The sequence below is a fragment of the Babylonia areolata genome, chromosome 5 (genome assembly GCF_041734735.1).
Source record: "Babylonia areolata isolate BAREFJ2019XMU chromosome 5, ASM4173473v1, whole genome shotgun sequence".
NCBI classification, from domain to species: domain Eukaryota; kingdom Metazoa; phylum Mollusca; class Gastropoda; order Neogastropoda; family Buccinidae; genus Babylonia; species Babylonia areolata.
Genome location: NC_134880.1, coordinates 16,329,950 through 16,357,075, shown reverse-complemented (window position 1 = coordinate 16,357,075; position 27,126 = coordinate 16,329,950). Strand labels below are relative to the sequence as shown.

Sequence of the window (27,126 nt, the reverse complement as noted above, 5' to 3'; positions counted from 1 at the left end):
AAGAAGGCCGCGCAGAAGTGACCACACAAGATCACAAGAAGGCCGCGCAGACGTGACCACACAAGATCACGGGAAGGCCGCGCAGACGTGACCACAGATGAGGTCGCCACAGTCATGGATGTGTATGGGAAACAACAATGAAGAAAACGTCACTGAACGACGACGCATTTGTGCAGGGCAGACACGAACATGTTCTTCGCCGAGTCGGACGGGCTGGCCTCTTGATGCTATCGAGTTATTCTGTCAGCCCTCCGAGGCGAATCCACCTGTCCCCGACATTCAAAAATTGTTTTACAAGTCAAGCCGGCGTTTCAGCAATTGGCAAAAACGATGGTGTGACGTAATTTTGTGATGACGTCATTACAATGTCTCCTGATTTTATCAACGCAGCAAAAACAAAATCATTGCTGTACCAGTGTACACAATATTGTTGTAGACTTAATTCGTTTTGGCCATGCACAGAGAAGATGGACAAAAGCACCTAAATGAACATTCTGGCAACCATTTATACTTACATAATATCTTTGCTCTTTCAAATAACAGAAACACATCCTTGTGGGTCGGCAATAAAAACAGAACTGAAGAAAAAAAAACTATACATCTCTGGTTTCTCTCACTGTAACTTATTACATTTTCACTTGGGAACTCGCGAACATTCTTTTTCCCTCTCAATGTGTGCGTGCTAAAACTAGTTGCGCCCGCTATTATTACAGAGGGTATGTCACATGCGCTGACTGCATTTGTTTATGCGTTTGTGACAATTCAACGGTTGAAATAGCACGGGGTGCCCGAGGATAAATGCGAACGGGCAGGTGTAATTGCGAACGATGGGTTGTTTGGGTACACATGTGGACAATTAAAAGAGAAGAGTGTCTCAGTTGAACTCATAGACAACATAAATCATTATTATTGGAACATGACAACAGGCTGTTTGTATTGTTGGTTTTGATCACACACACACACTTAAACACACGCACCCCACACCACACACACTTTTTTTTGTTTTGAGAGTGCTCAGTAACTCTGCAGCATTGCTCGCAAATAGATTCAAGTAAAAATATCCTATGGTCCAATTGCAAACGACACTATTTCAGAGATTCCTGTCAAAAAATGACGTTTTGATCTGTCACCAGCACGTTTTCTTAACTTCTCCCAGCACTGGTAATGAGCATTCAACACTTCCTATAAAATCAGCGTTTTAAACTGTGTCAAAGTTCAAGTCCTACTACTTGCTTCCCTTGATTTTAGGATTTTGAGAGCACGTTATTGAACTTGGTCGGCAGCGGTGCGTGAAGGGAAGAATGAGCGCGGAAATCGCTGATGCTTGAGTGATTCTTGGAAACGGATATTCTTTATGGTATCAGAACAAGGTCGAAGCAGATGTTAGATTGTGAAGTGTGTGTGGTGAGGGCGATTCGAAGTGGAGCGGTTCACAAACCGTTCGCAATTACACATACCTACCCTCCACTTTAAAAATGTAAAATTATATAGGCAGCAAAAAGTGGGAACCATTTCAATTGAAAGAGTTTAATTTTATTCTTAATTTTTGTTTGGTAATTTGTTCTTCGTTATATATTATCTTAATGCATTGACTTCTTTCTTAATTTTGTTTCACATGTGTACACACACACACAAAAGCACAGTCCATTAATGGTATAAACAGTGTTTACTTTTCTTTTTTTAAAGTATTGAAGTTGTAACAGGAAAAAATGATAACAGCACATTTGAAACAAAAACCAACAGTCAAAGAATACAACTGTCACGTATAGTAAAAGAAGCTGTAGCAGTAGCAGCTTTGATCATGCAGCAGCAGTAGTTGAGGTACTAGTAGCAGTACTACTAGTAGAAATAGTAGTTGGTGGTGGTGGTGGCGATTGCAATGGTAACAGTATGTACTATTATCACTTCAATAAAATAAAATAAAAAGTCTCTTAATGCTTCTTAACATTAACGTTTCTTAATTCAAACGTGAATGCTTCATATTTTAAAGCAGATGTCTTAAGTCACCAGTAAGTATGATGGGGCATCAAACAAAACTCCTTCCCATCATCTTTGTGTGTGTGTGTGTGTGTGTGTGTGTGTGTATTTAACCAGGAAGGCCAAGCCACAAATGCCACTTAGGGAAACTACAAATCTGTCGTGAGCGTTCTCCGAAACAAGCAAGGCGCTAACCAACAAACAAAATAAAAAAAAAACAAACACAAAAACTGAATTAAGAAAACAAAACCAAATTTCTACAGGGTAAAAATTTCACAAATGTAACACAAGAGCAACTGTGGGAGATAAACTGCATCGGTTTACTTGTGCATGGACAACAAATGGCCGAGTTTGTAAAGTCTCCAAATTGAAATGTGCGCATATGTATGGTACCCATATTCAGTGTTAATGCGCTTTAAAATAAAGAAAATATATTGACAAAAGTGTAAAATGTAGATCTATATCATATCAATACATGGTTTTATTAAAATATTTAAACTGTGAAATTACTGCTTTTGAAAGATTCAAACCTCCTTTGCATGGGAGAATAATGTATTTCACAATCGTATCGTTTCAAAGCATAAAATAGAGTTTTTGTTGTTTTTCAATTACAAAAAAACACAACAACCACAATACAGCTAAGTGTTTTGCATGCCTGCACATGTGCTGGAGTATATCAGTACCAGTTAGAATGAACATGACAATGAGACTAAATACAATCACAGCTGTATTAATAACGTATCAAGATCATAACTGTATTAATAACATATCAAAATCATAACTGCAAAATCAGCTGTTCAACATAAGTATGAAACAGTAATCAGGCACTTTAAAGTATATTCTGGCCATAATAATACTCATAACGATGATAATGATTATAATAATGATAATGACAAGGATAATGTCTATGATAATGACAATGAGGCTCTACGCTCTCTACACTTAATAAGCCTAGAGACAAGAAGAGGTAGCAGTTTCACATTAAAAATCATCTTTCTGTGCACAAAAACACATTAATATTTGTTTTTTTCTGTTTGTTTTCATTCTCTTCATGTCTTTTATATCAAAATACAAATTTGTTTACAAGTTCAAGCATATCAAGCAGCAACACCTGCTAAAACCAGCATTAGGCAAGCAAAGAAATCTAAAATGTATCCAAGAAAAATAATACAGGTGTTTTTTTTAAGTAATCCAATACATAATAAAGACACATGCAGGCACATTTAAGAAGAAAGGATATGTGACATGATATGTATACAATACAGACCAGAAAATGTGTTGTCTCTTGGTTTCTAACAGGCACAAAAAAAACACCAAGCAAAGAAAATGCCATGTTACGCCAAATACATGTCTCTTTCTCTCCCTCCCCCCCACCCCCCCACCCCCTCTCTTACACACAACATCAAACACACACACTTTAAATTACACTGTCCACTGACAACAGCACTGAAATACACAATCCATCCTAATCTAGAAAAAATGTCATAACTTTGCGAGAAGAAGTTGATCTTTGGTGGGTGTTTGTTGTTTTTTATGCAGATGTGTATACCCAGCTCATGGTTGGTTTTTTTTTTAGTCCAAGCCCATTCACACTGGAAAGAGAAACAAAAAAACTGTTATTAGTATTAGGAAGAAGAATTGTGAGCATTTATATAACGCTTTCCCTACGGCCGCAAGTGCATTTAACAACGCATAAGGCATGCATAAGGAACAGGAACACAAAAAAATGCTGAAGATAACAAACTTTCTAAATATATCATTTTAAAAAAACAGTGTAACATCACTCACAACACAGACACAGACACACACCAATACACTCATCAATGCAAACACACACACACACACACACACACACACAACCTGAGTGGAGAAAGATCTATCATTAAAAATATTCCAATAAGTATGATTTAAGATTAGATTTAAAAGTGGAACAGTGTCTTATATTCTGTTGAAGATGTTTCCAAAACCAAGAACCATAGTTGTGCAAATGTTCAGAAACTTGCGACGTTCATACATTAAAATTGAGAAAAGCCGTTTCATTCAATAATGAAGCCTTCCATTGCAAATTCATTATAAAAAAAAAAAATTAATATAAAAATTACAGAATTTGAAATAAAATATGGTATAATACTATCTATAGATCTATGTGCACATGGTGATGAAGTCTATTTTGTGTGTGAAAGTAACGTGAATACATGCGTGCGTGCCTCAAGAGTGGGTGTGTGCATGAGAGTTCTACAGAATGTGGGCAAGAGCAATTGTAAGTACCACTTTGTGTGTTTGTACAAGACAGTGTACTGTGCAGGTATTTAAACTGTCACTACTAACACTGGGAATGTTCTTATATTCTTTTCTTTTCTTTTTTTCTTTGTATTTTACATTCGCTCTCTGTTGCTCCTTTTGTTAACTTATATACTGACTTCCTTGTTACAAAGTCCATTTGGTAACTTTCTTTAACTGCGCTTCTTTCCATTGTAAATGCTCCTGTTTCATTCCAACCTCTATCCCATTTCCCCCCACTTACAAAACAAGAAAAAAATTTAAAAAGGTGAAGAAGGTGGAGAAGAAAGTGGAAGGTGAAAATGAAGAAGAGGAGTAGAAGGAACAGAAGAAGAAAAAGGAGGAGCAGGAGAAGGAGGAGGAGGAGGAGAAGAATATGGTGATACACTACATGACTGGCTTATAACAGCATCTCAGACCTACCCTGGGTGTCGAGGTACCCTGATTCCCAAGTGAATTCTGTGTTCCTGTCCACCCTGCCATGTGCTGGAACAGTGTCTCTCTGCTTTGGCCTTGGCCTTGCTGAAAGACATGAACATCCATCCCACCTATAACAGAAGCTGCCACAGTGCTATGTAACTGTACTTGTGCATAAAGAAGTCATGAGAAATACCAGTCACCACACACACACACACAGGAACATATTCAAACACGCATCAACACATTCACACACATCATATGTATACATGAACACATGCACAACATATCAAGGATACATGTGCAGATTCTCTCACACACACACCTCATCATGAACACATTTACTTGTATAGACAGACACAAATGCATATACACATTCACACACATGTACACATTCACCCACATTCACACACACACCAACATGTGTGCACATTCACACACATCAAATCACGTACACAAACACAACACATGAACACACACAACACGTGTACAGATTCACACAATCAACACCTGAGCACATTCACATACACACACATCAACACATAAAAACAAATACACAACACATTCACACAAATGCACAGATCACAAACACACACACATTAACTTAGGTACATAATCACACATATCAGACATACACATACATCAACACATGTACCCAGTCGCACACACATCAACGCAGTACACTTCAACATAACCACACACATCAACAAATACACACACATACACACACACAAATACACACACACACACACTAACACATGTATACATTCACAAACACAACGCAAGTAAATTTCAACACAACCACACATATCGACAAGTACACACACCCACCCCACACACACATATCACCACACCTTCACCCATGGAATAAGCTTCCCCAACAGGAGCAGCAGCAGCAGACGGTTGTTGGCCATCTTCACTTTCCCTCAAAGGAACCGAACCAATGACAATGTCCACACTCATCCTGGCTGTGCAGGTGGGTCCAGAGGGCACAACGTGCAGCTGCAAAAGATGTCAGGAAGCCACTGTTTGTGCGTGTGTGTGTGGGGGGGGGTGTATGTATGTGTGTGTGTGGGGGGGGTGACACGGGGGAGGTATGTGTGTGGGAGTGGGTGTGTGAGTGTGAGTGCGAGTGTGAGAGTGTGTGTGTGTGTGTGTGTGTTTGTGTGTGTGTTTGTGTGTGCGCACATACATACATACATGCATGCATGCACACACACACACACACACACACACCACACGCTATAGTCCAAGAGGCAGACCAGACCAAAATTAGGTCAGACCTACTTACCACCAGCTGGTGTTCCACATCGATCAGGCTGGAACCTTGCAGCCCTGTCGGCACAGCAACCGGCACTGTCACCACCTCCTCCCCCATCCACTCATCTGTAGCTCCAGGGGGGATTGCAGAATGAAGCAGTCGTTCCTTGGTTTTCAGCTCCCGACAACTGGTTTCCGTTTTGCCGCCCGCATGGCAATGGGCGATCTGGGAATCAGACCAAGATGGTAATACTAAAAATAATTATTTTTCTTCATTCATGGGCTGCAATTCCCACATTCACTCATATGTACACTAGTGGGCTTTTACATGTATGACCGTTTTCACCCCGCCATGCAGGCAGCCGTATTCCATTTTCGGGGTGTGCATGCTAGGTATGTTCTAGTTTCCATAACCCACCGATGCCAACATGGATGACAGCTTCTTTAACCTGCGTATTTGATCATCTGCTTGCGTATACACACAAAGGGGGTTCAGGCACAAGCAGGTCTGCACATACGCTGACCTGGGATATCAGGAAAATCTCCACCCTGTACCCACTAGGTGCCATTACCGAGATTCAAACCCTCAGATTTAAAGTCCAATGCTTTAACCACTTGGCTATTGTGCCTGTCAATAATAAAAATGAGAAGAATTAGTATCTATATAGCGCTGAATCTTGTGCAGCGACAAATCAAAGCGCTTTCACACCAGTGAAAGATGACGCAATGGTGACTGGAAGTGATGAGTGTGTTTGTCAGGGCATTTTTGCACATGTGGAAGTGGTAGTTTTTGTTCTGATGGTGGTCACTGAGTACATGACATTATTGTGGGGGGTTGGGGGGGGGAGGGAGTCAAGGGGGGTGCGGGGGACACTGTTGGCAGACATGAATACACAAAGTGCTTAAAAAATGAGGAAAAGGAAAATGTGCCCGTCTGAGAAAGACGTTTTTCTTTTCATTTCTCATGCATATATATGATACATTATAATAAGTCAATTAATCAATTTCATCTAATCAATACATAAAATATCTATTCAGAAAAAAAAAAAAATCTAGACCTACAGACAACTTTTAAACAACAGCAGTTCTTTTAGAGAATGAACAGCAAGCAAAAGAACAAAAACAAAAAATACAATAAGATAAGAGCTGTCAGTATAACCTCCTCAATGGTGAAGTATGTCCTGCAAATCATGATTAATGCACGAAATATTTATTGTGAAAAAAAACAACAGATGATCTAAAAGAGAGCGAAAAGCGGGAAAAAACACAAAAAACAAAAACAAAAAAGAAAACAGTATAACCTCCTCAATGGTGAAGTAGGTCCTGCGAATCGTGATGCTGCTGCTGTTGATGATCTGTGCATGCACAGGGATTCCCTCCCCTGGCACAAACACCCCCTTCGTCAGGCGCACAGTGGCTGACACACTCCCCGATGCACAACACATACACCACACCATGTTGTCCTCGTGCTGCACTGCGGGCAGCTGACAACACAACACAGGCCTGGATCACCATCACAGTGAAGAGAAAAAAAAAACACCCATGAAACCCACCCACGAAACCTACCTATAAAACCTACCCACCCACAAAACCTACCTATAAAACCTACCCACCCACAAAACCTACCTATATAACCTACCCACCCACAAAACCCATCCACCCACAAAACCTACCTATAAAACCTACCCACCCACAAAACCCCTCCACCCACAAACCGACCCACCCATAAAACCTACCCACACACAGAACCTACCCACCCACAAAACCACCCACCCACAGAACCATAGAACCCATCCACTCAAAAATCCCACCCACAAAGTGACAAACCCACCCACTCACAAAACCCACCCACCCCCAGAACATCGCTACTCTCACCCTTGCGTCAGGCACAGTGTTCAGATCCAGAGGCTGAACGACAACAAAGAACTCTTTGACGGACGACGACTTCCTTTTGTCCACCTGCAGCTCAGCCTTCAGGTAGTACCGGATGTTGCCCGCATGCACGTGGAAAGATGACGGGATGTCCCGGGGCAAGCTGAAGGAGAACGGGAACTCGTGATGACCCACGCCCAGAACTTCAGCGTTGTTATGGTTGTGTCGGCCCCCTGAAACAAACCAGTTACCCATTGATGAAGGTTTGGGATGAAAACCGCAAAAGACAAGGTAAATTTTGCAACACACAGTCTTTTTCAGCACAATTTTCAGCGCACAATTTCAGCAGAATGCTGATTACAAGATATGTGGAGTGTTGGCATAGAGGTAACGCGTTTGCCTAGGAAGCAAGAGAATCTGAGCGCACTGGTTCGAATCACACCGGCAGTCGCCAATATTTTCTTCCCCTCCACTAGACCTTGTGTGTTAGTCTGGACGCCAATCATTCGGACGAGATGATAAACCGAGGTCCCTGTGCAGCATGCATTTAGCGCACGTAAAAAAAAAAAAACTCACCGCAACAAAAGGGTTGTCTCTGGCAAAATTCTGTAGAAAAATCCACTTCTATAGGAAAACAAAGTTGCAGGCAGAAAAAAGAAAGAAAAAAAAGGGTGGCGCTGCCATGTAGTGACGCGCTCTCCCTAGCGAGAGAGCAGCCTGAATTTCACACAGAGAAGTCTGTTGTGACAAAAAGAATACATATACAAATATGTGCAGCTTATCCGTGTTCAAAACAACTTTCTTTTGCAACCCTCTCTTCTTAGTGAAACAAAAAATCAAATTATTACACAAAAACAATTGGAAAATACACTGAAATAAAACAGAATAAAAGATCTGCAGAAAATAAAATCATTGAAGTAAAATAAGTATGAAAAAATAAAAAAGGGCAACATTCAGCAAACTTGTGCACACCCACACATGCATGCACACTTTTAACCAAGCATGCAAATGCACTCACACACACACATGCACACATGCAAACTTGCACACACAAACACACACACACAGGTAAACACACATGTAGCAATTTGTATCTCACAGACAAATGGGCTTCTGGCCCAACCCTCAATAAAAAAATAAAATAAAAATAAAAATAATAAAATAAAAACACCCAGGCACCACCTTCCACATCCACACGCCAAAACATCCTCCACAGGAGAAGCAAACGACTGACAGAGGCATTACTATCACCACGGTCTGTCTGAATCTATCAATTTCCTTGTCACAGATAAACCATTGCAGACAAATTCTGAGACGTTCTTTAATAGCAGAGCTTCACTGACATCTGAGAATTCTTGCGCCAGCAAAGTCTGACACCAAAACTCGTCCATACACACATTCAATCAATCCAAACCATGTTTCATGAGTTACTTCTTTTCATCAGTCTTCCTTTTTTCATTTGATTTGCATTCAACAGTCTTTGTTACAAATGTATTGTAGAAAATGTAAAAAAAAAAAAAAGTATATAAAAAAAGAGGAATATATGATGGAGGAAGTACTTCAATGTTTTATTTTTTTTGTTTCTGTTTTTGTTTTGTTTTGTGGACAGCGAAAATGACAAGCCTAAAGATTTGGATTATAGCCCGAGTGATGATTGTTATGCAGTAATTGGCTTAACTAAAGCTGGGTCTGTTATCTGTTTTCATTAGCCAAGTTTAAGGCTAGATTTGGATTATAGCCTGAGTGATGATGATTGTGCCGCAGTAATTGGCTTAACTAAAGCTGGAGTCTGTCATCTGTTTTCATTAGCCAAGTTTAAGGCTAATCTGTACACAAATAAACCAACACACTTGGTGCTTTTTATCAGCAGCAATATATTGTACATGTACACACAGCAATACCTACCTTCAGGCCAAAGGTGAATATTTTTCAGCAGGTAATATTCGCTGTCCAGGTAATGGTTTCTTCTCTTCCCCCCAGACTCTCTGCTGAAGGCCACTGAGCCTTTGCCACACAGCTTGAGCTGCAGGTCTGTGGGATAAAACTGGAACACGTGAGCACGCGCGCACACACACATTTTTATATTTCATGTTTTATGTGCGTGTATGCACATGCCATGTGTATATATTTGAAAGAGTATGAGTGTGTATGTTGACTACAAAGGTGTGAGTGTGTGTGTGGGGAGGGTGGGGTGAGGGGGGTGTAGGGGGATGTGTGCAACTCCAAGTATATATTATCTGTAAGTTTGAATATGTCACGGGGTGTGTGTGTTCGTTCTTTAGTTTAGCATCTTTTCACTATTAGTGACATTAGACGATAAAAAGAAAGGTGGGGTAGGGAGGGGTGGGGAGAGGGGAAGAGAAGTCAGGATAATACAGAAAAGGTAGAAAACTACTAAGAAATGCACAACATGAAATTAGCTTTAACTGTAACAATTCAATGATGATGATAACTAAAACCATTAACATGATTATGAAGTACATTAAAGGAACGTGTGTGTGTGTGTGTATTTGTGTGTGTACTTGTGTGTGCAAGTATTATGCACGAGTCAGTGTGCATGTGTGTGTGTGTGTGTGTGTGTTCAGTGTGTTCATGTTAGCAAGCATACATGTATGCAAATTACTGCCCATTGTAATACTAATATACCCAAAAGCATGCGTTAATGTGGATGTGCATGGATGTGTGTATTCAAATATGTCTATGTGTCACTGATTGATACGTTTGAATTCAGAGGTAATACATTAAGATTAGTAACTAATTAAATTTGAATTATAATAATGTATATGTTCAGCTGCCACAGACTTAGAACCTGAAGTCCACAGGAAAGGTGCCAATTTGCTATTGATATTAGAGAGAGACACACAGAGAGGGACACACAGAGAGGGACACACAGAGAGGGACACACAGAGAGGGACACACAGAGAGGGACACACAGAGAGAGACACACAGACAGGGACACACAGAGAGAGACACACAGAGAGAGACACACAGAGAGGGACACACAGAGAGAGACACACAGAGAGGGACACACAGAGAGGGACACACAGAGAGGGACACACAGAGAGGGACACACAGAGAGAGACACACAGAGAGGGACACACAGAGAGGGACACACAGAGAGGGACACACAGAGAGGGACACACAGAGAGAGACACACAGAGAAAAAGAAGGGGAAGAGAGAGGAAAACAGTTTCAGTTTCAAAGAGGTGTTAAGGGTGTGGACTGATTCTTATATGCTGCACCGTACCTGCGTTTAATTTTTTTTTTTTTTTTAAGCAAAAAAAAAAAAGAAAAAAAAAGAAGCCTGATTTGACCTATAAATCAAAAGGACAGGTCACGCATTTAGATCCTATACCCTTCATGTGTGTAAAAACATGAAATCAAAACCAAAAAAAAAATTCAACAAGATGAAAGATTGAAACATTAAATAAGTGAACACTAATATAATAAAACTGAAGACACACAGAGAAAAGTGAATGACTGAAATGATCAAACCATTACACGTCCACACACCTGCTCTGGCCATCGGCATCCCCACCCTCTGTAGCACGGATCCGGTCACCCGGTTCCCAGCTTGGTACACCCGGCTTGAATTACCAAACTGGATCTGCAGACTTCCAGCCTCTGCTTTTCCCATGGCAGTTCACCCACGTTCAGCTTCCAAACAATTTGTTCTTTGTCTTAATTTTCCGCTTTTTTTTTTTCTTTGCCTGACATTACACATAGAAGTTAGTAGAACAGAGTTCTAAAAGTGATATGTGAAAATGCAACAAAAAAAAAGAAAAGAAAAAAAAAAAAGACAAGACGAAATGAACCGTCAAACCAAGGAGAAAACTACCACCAATAAACATAAAACTAGCATGCAATAATGTTACTTCTTTTTTGTTGTTGTTGTTGTTTATAAATTTGATGTACCAATGATACAAGCCTCACTGAAAGCCAGTAGCAGTGTCATGCCTGAAGTTCAATACATACTTCTTACATAGTTTTATATATAATCATATATATATATATATATATATTGCATAGGTACAATCTATTGTAGATATATCTAATTCATGTTTTCCTCTCTTTCTCCCTCTCTCCTGTGTGGGTGTGTGTATTGTATGTGTATTAAGTGTGTATATACTAATATAGTCTCTTGATCCCCTCCCTTTCCCCAGGATAAAATCATTCATCTCTCCACATACATTCCTCTCCTTATAGTAATGATATCCCATTAGTTTTCAGTGTTTCCGCATCAGTATACTTGTCCATCATTATATTATGATAAGTGTACTTTTTATCTGATGATCTTTGTACTGTATACATAATCATATCCATCAAGCTTACGCGTTATCTAGTATTGGGTGGTGTAGACTCATCAGTGTGGGGACTGGATGAAAAAAAAAAGCACACCAGTGCTTATATCTGTATTATCCTTGGAAATAAATTTGTCTGGTCTTTTCTTGTCTCTCGTTTTTGGCTTTATCTTTTTACAAATCGTCATTCACTATACGTACGTTTGGTTTTGTGTGTGTGTGTGTGTGTGTGTGTGTGTGTGTATGTTTTTTTATTTTTTGTTGTCTTTTGTTGTTTTGTTGTTGTTGTAAAGTGTCAGTGCCCTAAACAATTAACTAAGATGGCCGGTTGTCAGGCAATGCACTTTTAAGGGACAAGCACCTATGGCTACTAACCACTGCTTATTGTCAAACTTGGGCAGGGTTGTCAAGTCAGAAGGGTAGACGTAGTTGGCGAGTGTAGGGTATTTGAGTTGGCTGCCGTCGCAGGGTAGTTGACTGGTGCTGGTAGAATGTCGTTGTCGAGCAGTGAAGTCTTCTTTGAGCTCGTGCAGAGACGTGTAGTCTTTGAAGGTGAAGCACACACTGCACCAGCTTGCTGATGCTGCAGGGTAACAAAAACACCAGTGAGTTGTTCGTAGCGCCCCTCTTCCGCTAGCGGGAGTAACTGCCCCTTGGTGTTGAGATTCCGGGTCAAAAGGCGTCTGCTAACCCCGTTTCACAACACTCCCATCTTTGTGATGAAAGGTCCTTCCCTGGGGGGGGGGGAGACTGGCAGACGCCTGGGCGGTCCTCATCAGCGGGTCTGCAAGGGCGCAGCTGGGTCGACTCACTGGGAGAAGAGCTGGAGGGCGTTGGTGGCAGACTCCTCTAACAGCTCTTCTGGTGTGGCGTTCAGGTGAGTGGCCACACTTTCAGCCACTGCATACAGCTGACTTGGTGCTGACCACTGTTCCCCTGGCAGAGGGAAACAGGGGGCATCCGTCTCAAGAAGGAGACGGGTCCCTTGGGATTCCCCTCAGTGCTGCCACCTGATACCAGTTGAAGTGGGCGGCACGATGGGTGAAGCCGAAGTAGGTGTTCGGAAACATCGCCGGCCACTCATCCCTCACGTAGTGATCCCCCGTGAAACAGTGCAGATATATCCGCTGATTCTGCGGCATCCGCCGTCCCACAAGGGCCCTCAACAGCATGTAAACCTCAGTACCCCTGTCTTCGGGTAAACTGCGGCAGTGAAGGACGAGGACATGGCGGGCCTCAACAAACCCCAACAGCTCCTCCAGTGCACGCATCTGCAAGTGCCAGGTTTCTGCTGGCAGAGAGTGGTCCAGGCCCACCTCCCCAAAAGCTTTCACTCTGGGGGACCGAACCAACTCCCGCAGCTGATCCGACACTATACTCTGCCCTCATCAAGGTGGTGCTGCACAATGCCGGGGATGGAGCCCGGGAAGGCCTTTAACTCCTGTGGCGTGGGGTAAGTTTTGGGATCACAGAAGGAGGCGCAAGATCCAACTAGCTGGACCTCTTTCCCAGCCGGGACAAACGTGGCACTCAGCACTGCAGACAGGCTGAAGCCAACCTCAAGCTGCATTTTGCCAATTGGAAGCGTGCGTCAAAGGCCCAGGGTCTAGCGTCATCTCTCCCCTCAAGTTGAGCCGTTGGGTCGGCATAACGTGTACGCCAGAATTCCCGTTGGCTTGGGGTCAACCTGGAGGCCATAAGGAGAACTGCTTTCTAGTGAAGGAGGGCTGATGCCGAGGTCAGCGGATGTAGGCTGCACATCTCAGGGGCAGGCTCACCCAAAAAGCGTGCCATGGCGGCGATTGCGGCCCGCTGGCTCTCTGTGATGCTATTATCAGCACCCGTCAGCTGGCCTTGCCACCCCATGAACTGTGCTAGTTCAGGGAGCGTCATACCCCGATCGATTGACAGCCACATTGCAACCTGCGCTAAGGCATCCTTCCTCATCTCCAGGATTAAAGGCAGGGTCGGGTTAAGGTGTTCTTTGAAGACACCAGGCACATGCCGCTCCATAGCGTGGTTCTTGAGGCTACTAACCTCCACCTTACAGCCTGGCACCCAGCAACCACTCCCATATTCCATGGGTGCCAGTGGAGATGAAGACTGACCTCGTGCTACCACCTGCAGGCCTGACGCCGTGGTGGAGACTTGACTGCCCAGACCAGGTGTTGGTGTCTGGGGCCCATGCTGCAGTCTCTTAAAAGCCTCACGGCATCTCTGCCGGCGTTTCCTCCGGCTTTTTGAGGCCCCCTGTTCTGGTGGTATTACAGGGGCCTCTGGTGGTGTATCCTGTGCCTGGCACCTAAATAGCGTTGGTCGACTGCGACCATCCAAAGCGTGTGCCCATGCTCCCAAGTCGCGAGACTCAGGGACAGGGCGTGCCGGTGCCCCTGTTTGGGGGCGGCCAGTCGCAGCCGACTCCTCACAGAGCCCAGAGGACCCTTGCCTTGCTCTTTTTCTTTGACTTCGTGTCCGTCCCCTCCGACGTTTCGTTTTCTTTTCAGTTTGCGGGACACGAATGTCAGAACTCTGGGCTCCGGACGTTATAGTGAAAGATGTGAGCTGATCTTTCAGGGACAGCAGCAGGCCAGCAGCCAGTAGTGGGGGTACAGCAGAAAGCTTGTGAGCAGGTCCTGGGAGCCAGGGATCTGGCTGTTTAGTCACAGATCCCGGCGGCTGGTGAGTAGAAACTCTTGAAGAGTTTGGGGAGATCAAAATACTGGAATCCGGCTGCTGGAACTTCTTGCCATAATCTTCCATCATGTACCTGAAACAGACAGAGAGGTGTCAGTGCCTTGGGCGTACGCAAGACTTGCACATGTAATTTATCAATATCAAGTGTGTCTGTCGCTGTGATGTTGACACAGGACCCATGGTACCATCTTTTGACTTGCTCACTGTTGGGTCTGCTGCTCTCTGATTTTTTCGGGCATTATACTTATAGTCACAGGGATCAGTCTGAGTCTGCTGAGCCAGCGTGGGAACAGAGAGCCCTTTTGCGGACCAACTGTCCACTTTGGGTCCAGACAAGTTTTCTCCTTGGCTTTGGCAGCTTTTGAGGTCTGCTGAGCAGAAGTCCGCTTCTGGTCCAAACTCAGTGTGTTGTTGGGTCGCAATGGTGTTCTGGCCTCTGTTTTCCGGCTCAGGGGATAGACCACCACCCCTAGGCCTTAGGCATTTAAAGCCTTCTGTTCCCGTGCTTATTTCTGCTGCCATTCTTTTTTTAATTTTAGGCACTCCGCCTTTCGGTGCCCCTTGGCCTTGCAGAAAAAACATCCACCTTGAAAGTCAGTGGATGTATGGGTAGTGCTCACTACTCCCTCATCCCCCGTCTTGCAGCCTCCAAGCTGAAGAGCCAGCCTAGCCACTTCCTCTCTTAGAGACTTTTCTTCTTTGATCTCTCTGGAGGACTCTGCGATAGCAGTGTAACACACATGCGGCTCGTGGCTTTGACTCTTCGGTCTGAGATGTGTGGCGATGGAGATATGCTGGATCTGGTTTATTTTCTCAACAGCTTCTTCCATCGTTGTCAGCTCTCCAAGACACGCATACCTTCCAGCCTCCCTGTCCATACATCCTAGACAGAATCAGCTAATGGTTTCCGCCTGGCAAAATTCTCCAAGGAGGCCCCTGAAAGCAGGAGTTGCCAGGGTCATCACTCGATCAGCCCGATCCTGTAGGGTCTCGTCAGGGTGCTGGGTTGCCTGATGGAATTGTGCCCATGCTGTTTCAGCTGGTTCCCTCAACCCAAACCGGCTCTCCAGCTTAGCCACGAGTTCAGCGGTGGGAGAGTCTCCACCCATTCCACTTGTCATGGTGAAGAAATCGAAAGCTTCACCCACGAGACTTCACTCCAAGTAATCACGGCACTCCCTTTCAGTCCAGTTATAGGTATTTTAGATATTTTACAAATTTTCATTTCATTTCATATTGCTTTGAGTGATGCTAACCTCCCAAGACCAGATGAGGGCTTTTATGCCTTCCTTCAAGTTCCTTGCCTTGCCAAATAATTCAAAATCTTCACCTGACATCAATGAATAGATAATATGAAAAGAAATATATACTAAATTCTGATTATACCATATTTTTTCTCATAGATTTTCCCACTGATTCTCATTTTCTTCAATTTGCTGATCATCTGTTGATCCACTATTTCACCCCTAATCCTCCTTTTCCCCCCACTTGTAGTCAGGGATGAGAATTATCAGCAACTTTAACAACAAATAAACTGAATGCTTCATACAGGACTAAGAAATTATTCATATCCCCTACAGTCAACTGGTAACTTTAATTTTTATCATTATTTCAGTGATTTTGGCCTACTTTGGATTGAACAGTTTTCCAATCCCTAAACATTTATAGAGATATGTTCTTTTGCAACTAATATGTGCAACCTTTTAGGTGCAGGGTGAATACTACACACTACTGTTTTATTCATTCCTTGTCCACAAAAACTACAAGAAGGGCAAATTATTCTGCCTTATCTTTGTTTCTTTTTTTCCTTCTTTATTTTCACTATTCACATGATATTCTGAGTGAGGACAGGCTGAGAATAAGAATAGACCAATGTATGCGCCATTTACATATTCAAAAAAATCTTTTTTGTTATTGCTCCTCCATCAGTACAGAGAACCTGTGATATTGTCATGAACACATATATGATGATTGACAAAGTTATTAACTAATCCATACTCAATGTCAAAGTAAATAATACTGAAAAATATATAACAGTGGATGTCAAAAGTCCATTTTTCCCTCTGTGTAATATGAATCTGAGAAATGTCCAAGATAAATTTAGCAAACATTTAATTTAAACAAGAAATTATATCCATGAAAATACTGCAGACAGGCTTATTTGGTTATGATGTTAATGTTTGACTGATCTTGGCTCTTTTACAGCGGATGCAGTGCAGTGTGTCCCAAAACAGCTTTAACTCTCGTTCCTATTTTTCTATGAACCATTACTCCCCCTTGTTCTGAGATCCCAACCATTCGCATATTCCCTTCATTCCTGGATTTAGAGAAGAGAAAGAAAGTATGAAGCAGGGTACTTATTTTGGAGGCTTACGGTAACACGGCTCATTACAGTACACTAAGATTGTCATATACTGTTGTGTTCAGAATTGATGTGAGAAGTTGTCTGAGACCCTGTTGACACTATAGGGTGACATCTCTGGTGACAGTCAGGTGTAAAACAGGTGACTTTGGGGTCAAACACAATGCATACAACTATGTACTACATGCAGGACAGTGTTTTGGTTGCAGAGTATGCACATCATGCAGGTACTCACTGAGTAGTGCCTCGCATGTATCTCAGTGCCACACTGCTAGTCATATCCACGAAAAACTGTCACAACTGTCACTGCTATTGTCCTTATCACATGAATGATTTGAACTTTGTCTCAAAGAGAATATAAATTATGTCTTTCACTACACTAGTAGTCACTGAGCCAGAATCAGATCATTATCTACACAATTCTTGAACAAAAACTATTCAGAAACGATACTGTCTCTAAATACGAATGTCCATGTCACAATCATCACGTAATATGCCACACAAAGGTGACACATGTGTGATATACCTTGAAGCAGTCATGCCAGTTACTGCACAAGTATACACAACAATTTTCACACTTCTTACTTTTTTAACGTTTCATCACCCGCTATCTGTGCTTCTGTAGCAACAGCTAATTGCACTCTCTCCTTGTCATTCATTTGAAACATATCGAAATCATTATCTGTCAGAGCGTTGTGAAACTCATCATCAGAAAACTGGTCACAATCCGAACTTTCTACACATTCCGTTTTTCTGTGTCTGTGTGTCGCACATCAGCAAGAATGTAGCGGCGCCCACTTTTCCACAGCCTAGGGAGGGGGAAGGGGGTGTCTGGCATCCATTCCACTCAAACACTGCCCCGCTAGTGACCCGGTCAAGGATAGATGACGCGCACTGATGACGCGCACTGATGACGCGACTCGCGGGAAGTTCAAAGCGCTTACCGCGAGAACCGATTTTCCGGGCTGCAGGACGGAAAGGGGGAATTCTCTGCTGCATGTTCCGGCCTCCAGGAATGAAGGGTAAAAATCCTGTAAACTGGAAAACCGTGCTTCAGGGATGAAAGAGTTAAGCATCACACACACACATATATATATACATATATATATTAGAGAGAGAGACACACACACACACACACAACCCTACCTCATCCTGTCATCCATCTTTTGCCTCAGCCTCTCTCTCAAACACACACACACACACACACAAACTGTACATATTTTTTAACTTGAACTGGAATCAGACATCTGAGGCCTGTGAATGCCTGCTCGTCGTTCATTTAGATACAGTATACCAGCATGTGTGGCCTAATGACAGCATACTGGATCATAAATACTTAGTTGGCCCAATGAGCGTCTAACCTAGTCTTGAAAGATGACATGGTTGGGCAGTCACAACACTGTCTGGCAAACCGTTCCATTTATTAACGACTCGCTCAGTAAAGAAGGAACTGTGCACTTTCAGTCTACAATGTGATTTATTTAGCATTAAACTGTTACCTCTTCTGTCTCTACTTACTGCAAGTGATAGTTCGGGATCTGTGATCTTGTAGATTCCATGTGTGTATTTATAGCAATCATAGCTCCATGCTGCCTCCTGTGTTCTAGACTAGGTAGCTTAAGGAAAGTGAGTCTTTCATAAGGTTTGTTCTTCAAATGACCAATGACTGAATGAGTTTTGTTGCCCGTCGCTGGACGTCTTCCAGCTCTCTGCACAATGTTTTTGACTGCGGGTTCCAGACCGAATGTCCATATTCCAAAATGGGTCCAACCAGGGACTTGAACAATTGAACAAACAGGTCTTCAGATAGGTAGTCGAAGGAACGCCTGATTATACCAACCATCTTGTCAGCCTTTGCAGTAACTGTTGCCACATGCGTCTTGAAATCCAGATTGTTGTCAATGTACACTCACAGGTCTTTCACCACTTCACTCTCAGCAAGTGCCAGGTTGTATTCCTCCCCACCGGCTGTTGGTTTTCCCTTTCATGTAGTAAACTGCTTCTGATTGGCAGTTTCCTAGCTTCATTGCACTGCATTTTTCTGGATGGAAGTGGAGGAGCTACTCTCTAGACCACTGCTGTAGGTTGTCTAGGTCATCTTGGAGGACTTGTGAATCACCTACTTGGTCACTGTGTGAACAACTTGTATCATTGGCAAATTTCACATTGCTCTTCACTCTGCTATGAAGATCATGTGCAACAGGAAAAGCATGGGTCCTTGAACACTACCTTAAAGGATACCGCTTGTGACGTCTGCCTGCTGTGATAATGTTCCATTCACAACCACTCTGCTTCCTTTGAGACAAAGTCCTGGATCCAGAGTAATACCATGCTTGATACTCCATGTGCGTGGATCTTAGAGACAAGTCTGAGATGTGGGACGCTGTCAAACGCTTTCTGGTATTCCATATAGATAGCATCAATAGAGCCACCTCTATCTAGGGTTCTTGTCCAGCCATCCAATAGGGCCAAACAATTGTGTAGCACATGACGTTTATGTCAAAGGAGAGATGAGGAGGTGGTACATTAAGACTTTTACACCACCCCCACCCCCAAGACAGAGGTACAGTCTGTGGTAAAACCATAGCAAAAATGTCCATTTTGACTGGGATCTACCAGTCAGTCTTTAGAACTCCCTGGTGAAATGGGTTTTAGTTTGAAGATAATGTTGAGCAAATTTATTACCTTTTAATTTCAAGATGGGGTTATGATCTTAACATGGCTTTTCTATCTCCTCATTAAACATTTCACTTATTTTACTGTCGAAAGAACCAGGAGCTGAATGGTGGTGACCACTGCCTACCGCATTTTCATAACTTCTCTGTCCATGTTGTCAATGTAAAAAGGAACATGACTGCATGCGGACTATTTATAGTAACGGCTATCCCAAAACGGCCCATCGTGAAGTTGTGAATACAAACCCTGTAGTCCAGGGCAGATACAAAAATGGTCAAAATGTCTGCAACAAAACCGCTCTTTTCACGATAAAATAGAATAAATCATATTGATCATGCTGATATAAACTTGACCGCTGTAGGTGGGCAGGAACATGATTAGATTTTGATTTTTATTAATTATTTCTCACACATTTGGCCATGAGAGAGTGCCTTACAAAGATCCACAAGGCATGAGCAAGCCAGGGTTACGCAAGCGCGGTATAAGGGGTCACCAGAGGAAAGCGTTTAGCGCGGTACAGTACTTGTGGCTGACTGCTGCCGCGCTGATGCTGTCCTATACCTCCGTTAGTAGGTCACTGCGGCACATGACAGATACCGTACAGAAAATAAGAGAACTCTTTGGGGACAAAAGGAAACAATTTTTTTAATTTCATCTATTATATACAATAGATTAGTAGAAAACGCAAATTTGCTTTTATGAACTTTTTACAGTTTCTTACCAGTCCTGACATTTCATAAAGAATAAAATCGGTATTATACCGACTGCAAAGGTGAATTTTTGAAGGCAGCACGGGATCATTTAATTCGTAAGAGCAATTATGTTGACATTTTACGCAATGCACAACTTGGAAATACTTCATGCTCTGCTTATTAACGTGTAGTATATGAATATCTCATACCTGTGGTTAGGTATGTGTAATTAAATATGAATATCTTAATACCTGTTAACTAGGTTTGTTTCAATGAACATTGTCGGAGCACTGTCCACACAATTAATTCAGAAAGCATGGAAGGCAGATGATGGCAAAATCGACCAACATGTCTTGATGTAAAAAGAACGGTATGAAATACATTTTTTTCTTTGGAAATGAAGCAGTATTTGCAAATGTGACTTGCGAACCCTGGCGCAGTAGACACGTCAGTTTAGCGTGGGAAAGAAAATGTATCTGGCAGAGTATGAATGTGGCAAAATGAGGTGCATCAGATAGTCATGAACAGCAAAGACTGCCTGGAAAATGAAAATGGATCAGTCTCCAGAACTTTGTTGGAAATGGGGGTCTCTCAGTCTGATTCAGTATAAACATATGTTTACAACGATTATTCAAATGTTTCACATGTTATCAGGATTGCAATTCATTAGAGAAATGTCTGCAACAATTTTGTGACAATATGGTTTGTTCTTGCATTTTAAATGTGTTGAAAATTATTAAAAACATCCAAAATTTCGGTGCCATTTTGTGACATGGCAATGTGTCTAAACATGAAGTGGTCAGAAACAAGTAAGTACAAACCTGATTAAAATCCAGTACATACAGACCTGATCTATATTCATTCGTTGTGATAATAAAACATTGATCATAAGTAAAAAATAAAAAATGGTACATTAAGTTTGATATATTACGCAAAAAACCCGCATGACAGACGTAAACAACCAGTTCCTCTTGACATACTTATATTCATTCAAAAGGCAAGCACATTCATGAATACACTGCACGTTCTTTATTTGCAACAGGTGGTCAACACATCTATCTTCTGTAGCACATACTCATTTTCTGAAAAAAAATGTCTATTCAACTATTTAAATGCAATCGACGTCGCATATTAATTTTCAGTTCCGCTTTTCTGTGTTACTTCTATGCATGTAAACGACCCAATAAAAATATGCATGTAAACAAAATTAACTGTTTCTACATAAATCATGCGGATTCATCGCAGGAAAGCATAAATCGGTTTGATAAACACCCTTCAATTATGCGTGTTTGAACACAGATTCAGAGAATGTGTTGTTTCCAACAGCATGTGATATGTTGCACGGAAATCTCCAATATGTTCATTCGCACCCCGTGGTTGCTATATTTAAAAAACCAAAACAAAACTGTATGTTAATTTCGTCGTAATGGTTTGTACATTTATCTCTGATCCGATTAAGTTTAGACACAATCACTGTTTCTTACACATGACGAGATGCGGTAATATACGGATGCTGGCGTAAGATTTCGAACCAAGTCAACGCATGTAGTTCAGTAAGACTTTTCAGTTGAAGACTTGTTGCATCAAAAGTTCCAAACAACAAAGTTCAAAGTAGAAAATCACCCCCTTAAATTACCTTGATTTTGGCTTTTGCTGTCTGGTGAAGTTTTATCACGAAATGATGTTTATCAGTTCACAAGACAGACGGAGTGTGAAACGAAAAAATTTGTTGTATCTGAAACATGTCAGTTCCTGCGCGCTTATTGTTTTGCAAAATTTTACATCACACAAGTTCTGAAAAACCAAAGTATACATTGACTGCAAATGAATTTCTTAAAATTAATTAAGTTTGAAGCATTTCACGTTTAGTAGTGCTTGAGATGAAGTCAGGTGTCACATTCTGACACGGAACACATGTTCTTTGGTTCTGCTTTACGCAGATAATAAAATTCCTTATTTTTACTGGTTGTTTGTTGTTATTATTGTTGTTTGGTTTTGTTTTTTCTCAAAGTCTTACTTATATTACATTTTGTTTTTCTGCAATCCTACATATTTGTTCACTATGAGGATAGCGCTAATCAGTTTTCTGTTGATTGACCGAATGGAAAGATACCAAGAATCCGGTGTTTTGATCACAATTCTTCAGATAAAGAGGAAAACTTTTGTCAAGTGATATAAATAATACAATTCCCATTTCATAATAAATGAACGGTAGTACTTTAAACAGTTAAACACTTGGGAGAATCGATGTGAAAATGGAGTGCCCGCAGTGTTTCTGAAAAATAAAATCATCCAGGGTGGGGGAGTTAGTTTAGGTATTTTGGGTTCCATGTCACATATGTCATAAAGTTTTAGGTAATCATTAATAAAATACATCATTTTGCACAGGCTTTGTTTGAATGCACTGCATTGGCTAAGTATCACATGACAGATTCATTACTATGAATTATAAATCCAGTAATTCAAACATCTGCGTCAGGAAAGTTTAGGTAATTTGGATTCAATGTTACACGTGTTACAACAAAGTTTTACATAATCATTAATAAAATTTATGATCCATTGTTATTATGATTATTATTTATATCCCATGCTAAATCGGCGTCTACTGCGCCGGGGTTCATGAGTCACATTAGCAAATACTGGTTCATTTCCAAAGAAAAATGTATTTAATACCGTTCTTTTCACATCAAGACACGATGTTCAATTTTGCCATCATCTGCCCTCCATACTTTCTCAGTTTATTGTCTGGACAGAGCGCCGATAATGTTCATCAGAGATCAGGTTGGGTTCAATAGACAATAGGTCATATGACCGGAAGAACATAAAATCAATAGGTCATTTTGAAAATCAATAGGTCAAATATCACTTTCAGTTTTCCCGGAACTGCACTCGGTTAATGCAAAAGTGGGAACGGCAATTCTTCTCGCTGAAGCTCGCGAAAGGCAGCGATAAAGATTCGTTTCGGATTTCGTTTCATCACGGATCCGTATTTTAATAAACCAGTTTATAGTCATTTCCTGTTGGAGCAGACGACAAAGCGATCGCGATCGTTAAAGAGAGAGAGAGAGAGAGAGATGGTTACTTTGGTTGACCGACTGGTCATAAAAACAATAAGTCATGTGACCTGGCAACTTGAAAAACAATAGGTCATTTCAAAATTAAATGCGTCAATGACCGATGACCGATGACCGATGTCGAACCTGATCCCTGGTTCATTGAAACCGAACCGGGTTAACACATTTAGATATTTAGATTCTACACGTTAAAAGCAGAGCATGGAGTGTATCCAAGTTGTGCATTGCGTAAAATATCAACAAAATTGTACTTACGAACTAAATGATCCCATGCTGCCTTCGTAAATTCACCTTTGCAGTCAGTATAATACCGATTTCATTCTTTATATGTCATGAATGGTAGGAAACTGGAAAACATTCATAAAACTATTAAAAGCAAATTTGCGTCTTCTACCGCTTTGGTATTAAATACATGAAATTGAAAATGTTTGTTTCCTTTTGACCCCAAAGAGCTCTGTTCCTAGCTTACTGTTCAGAATCAGTGTCTGTCGCAGTGACCTGCTCACAGATCAGCATCAGCGTGGCAGCAGTCAGTCACATGTACTGTACCGCGCTGAAAGCTTTCCTCTGGCGACCCCTTATACCGCGCTTGCGTAACCTTCGCCTGTGCTTGCCTTGCGACTCTTTGTAAGGCACTCTCACACAGGCAGAAGTAATAAAAATATTCGATTCTGGACATTAAAAATCAAAATCTACTAAAGTGTCACTGCCCTAACAATTTGTCAAAATGGCCTATCATCGGGCAAAACACTTTAGAGGGGCAAATATCAATGGCTACTGACCGTTTGCTTCTTGTTTTTTGGGCAAGATGGTCAATACTGGTGGGCTGGCGTGTCTGTGGGCGTTGTCGTCCTCGTAGTGGGAGGGTGTGGGCGTTCCAAAAGGAAATTTTCTATCTAAAATTACGTTTAAATAACACACTTACCGTGACCCAACTCGTGCAGACTCCGGCAGGGGTCTGACATTCCTGTCCTGTGCAAACTACTATCCGCCTACGTGGAGAAAACGAAACTATGGCTGATAACCTCCCGGAAGTAGGTAACCTCCCCTTTGTCCCGCTGGCTAGCGCCCTCTTTTTCCGTCGATAAGTCACTGGTCAGGAACTGGCGCAAAATCGTGGCTGGGCTTCTTCTCAGAGCTGTGCGTGGTCAGATGCTGCCTGCTCGAAGGTCGAGTGTACACTGCTCAGAGTTTTTCATACGTTGGACTGACCACAACACCTGCTAGCTGCTTACAGCGCCCCTCCCTTGCTGGTGAGAGTAACCGCCCCTTGGTGCCGACCTTCCGGCGTCTGCTAACTGTGTTTCACAACACTACTTATGTTCCCGCCCCCCTATAGTGGTCATCCCAACGCCGACTGTCCTAAAACCCTCTTGGCTGAGAGAGTGGGGATGTAACCTGGGCAAGACACTCTCCACTATAATCAAATTCTAGCCCAAATAGTCGGAACAGCAGTTGCCTCCTCTGCTGTTCTGATGGTCATAGTCGGACACGACTGACTATCATATATATATATATATATATATATATATATATATATAAATATATAGTGGTCAACTGTATATCAGTGTGATCAGTATGATTTATTCTATTTTATCGTAAAAAGAACGGTTTTGTTGCAGACATTTTGACCTAACGCAAATTTCAATCTGAAATTCCCTGGCCTACTGGGTTTTCTGGGATTCGCTACAGCAAAAACTCTTGGCATGGCGTGAGTTAAGGGACAAGCACCTATGGCTACTAACCACTGCTTTTTGTCGAACTTGGACAGGGCTGTCAAGTCGGGTGGGTAGACGTAGTTGGTGAGTGTAGGCGTATTCAAGTTGGTTGCCGTCGCAAGGTAGTTGACTGGTGCTGGCAGGACGTCGTTGTCGAACAGGGAAGCCTTCTTAGAGATCGTGCAGAGACGTGCAGTATTCGAAGGTGAACGCCGGCTTGCTGATGCTTCAGGGTGACCAAAACACCAGTAAGTTGTTCTCTTCCGCCAGCGGGAGTAACCGCCCCTTGGTGTTGAGCTTCCGGGTCAAAAGGCGTCTGCTAACCCTGTTTCACAACTGTTGTAAAGAATATGTAAAGAACGAAAAGAACAACCGCAACAAAAATAGTAATTAACAGCTTCTCGAGTTTCTTTAAATTGTGATCGTTTTTGATTCTTTAACCAAATCATAGGCACTTTTCTTTTTTCCAAGTGGGGACGGAGGAAGGGTGTGGAGAGAGGGGATGTGAGTGCAAGAAGTGGAGCGAAGGATTATCTCCTTTTACAGATGCATTAAAAATGAGATCTCGACACGCGGAAGAATGTTTACTTGCTGAGTCGCTTGACTGCAGACAGCACAGAAGAAGAAGAAGAAAAAAGTTATATAAGGAACAACTTCAGCAAACTGGCCTCTCCTTACCCGACTTGATATCCTTCCACTACTGTCACGGGTTCAAAACGAAGAAAAACTGCGGATACTTTGACATGCTACACGATGCTGCTGAGAAACATCAACATGACCTGTAAAAACTTCCGATCAGAGTGGCCTGATCAGAGTAATTTCCCTTTATTTGGGTGAGAAGGGAGGTTGCCTCTCGCCCCCACCCTCCCCCTCCTCTCTCTCTCTCTCTTCAAATCTTCAAATCTTCAAATTGGAAGGTCAGCCGTCATTACTGACTATTAATGACCTGTGTGCGCAGAGGCGTAAATACCTAGCTAAAACCTAATTAGACCTATCTTTTCCTCCGGAGGGGGTGACAATGAGAAAGAGCATGTATACATACTCTCACCCACCGTCACTCGCAGCGTCCCTCCGGGGGGGAAAAAAAAAAAAAAAAAAAAAAAAGGGGGGGGGGACTAAACTGTGATCTTGTTCAGCTCCCTCTTGAAAGCTGCCAAGGAGGGAGCCTCTGCTGCTGTTGCAGGCAGGGAGTTCCAGACGGGGATGGTTGATGGGAAAAAACTGTATTTATAAGGGTCAGAGGAGGAGCTAAGATGGACAAATTTGTGTCGATGATTTGATCTTGTTCTGCCGGATCCTTTCTTGAGAAATTTGTCTGGAGGGATGTCTACAATGCCGTTGACCATTTTATACATCAGGGTCAGCCTTTGTCTGTTCCGCCGTGATTCGAATGATTCCCATCTTAGTTCTTGCAGCATGTGTGTTACGCTGCTGGTCCGCCCGTAGTCACTGTGTACATAACGTGCTGCTCTTCTTTGCACCATTTCAATCTTGTTCTTTTGACCTTCTTTGTACGGGCTCCAGACTGATGAACAATACTCCAGGTGCGGGCGTACAAGAGTTTGGTAGGCATTGGCTTTGGTGGTTTTATTGGATGTTTTTAGATTCCTTTTTAGGAAGCCTACCATGCTATTGGCTTTGTTGGTGACTCTTGTAACATGTTCTTTCCAGTTTAGATCATTTCTTATGTCGACGCCGAGATATTTTGCGCTGTCAACATGCTCGAGGGTGTGTCCTTTTAATTTGTAGTTGTAGCTGATGGGGTTCCTTGATGTTGTACAGGTAAGGACATTACATTTTTCT

At 42.1% G+C, this 27,126-nt stretch overlaps 1 protein-coding gene across 2 annotated transcripts; it reads right to left on the bottom strand.

The window, feature by feature from the left end:
- Positions 1-1,653: 1,653 nt before the first annotated feature.
- On the bottom strand, positions 1,654-25,576 carry LOC143281971 (arrestin domain-containing protein 17-like). 2 transcript variants are annotated; one of them, XM_076587329.1, is made up of 10 exons: positions 25,351-25,576; positions 12,483-12,690; positions 11,320-11,463; positions 9,712-9,837; positions 7,810-8,039; positions 7,236-7,418; positions 5,966-6,160; positions 5,529-5,676; positions 4,681-4,779; positions 1,654-3,569 (listed from the first exon to the last, which is right to left on the bottom strand). In XM_076587329.1, exons 3-10 carry the CDS (start codon positions 11,441-11,443, stop codon positions 3,565-3,567), a joined length of 1,110 nt encoding a protein of 369 aa, XP_076443444.1. In that variant the 5' UTR covers positions 11,444-11,463; positions 12,483-12,690; positions 25,351-25,576; the 3' UTR covers positions 1,654-3,564. The 2 variants fall into 2 exon arrangements, with proteins under 2 accessions (XP_076443444.1, XP_076443446.1); XM_076587331.1 differs by lacking the exon at positions 12,483-12,690.
- Between the last annotated feature and the right edge of the window lie 1,550 nt (positions 25,577-27,126).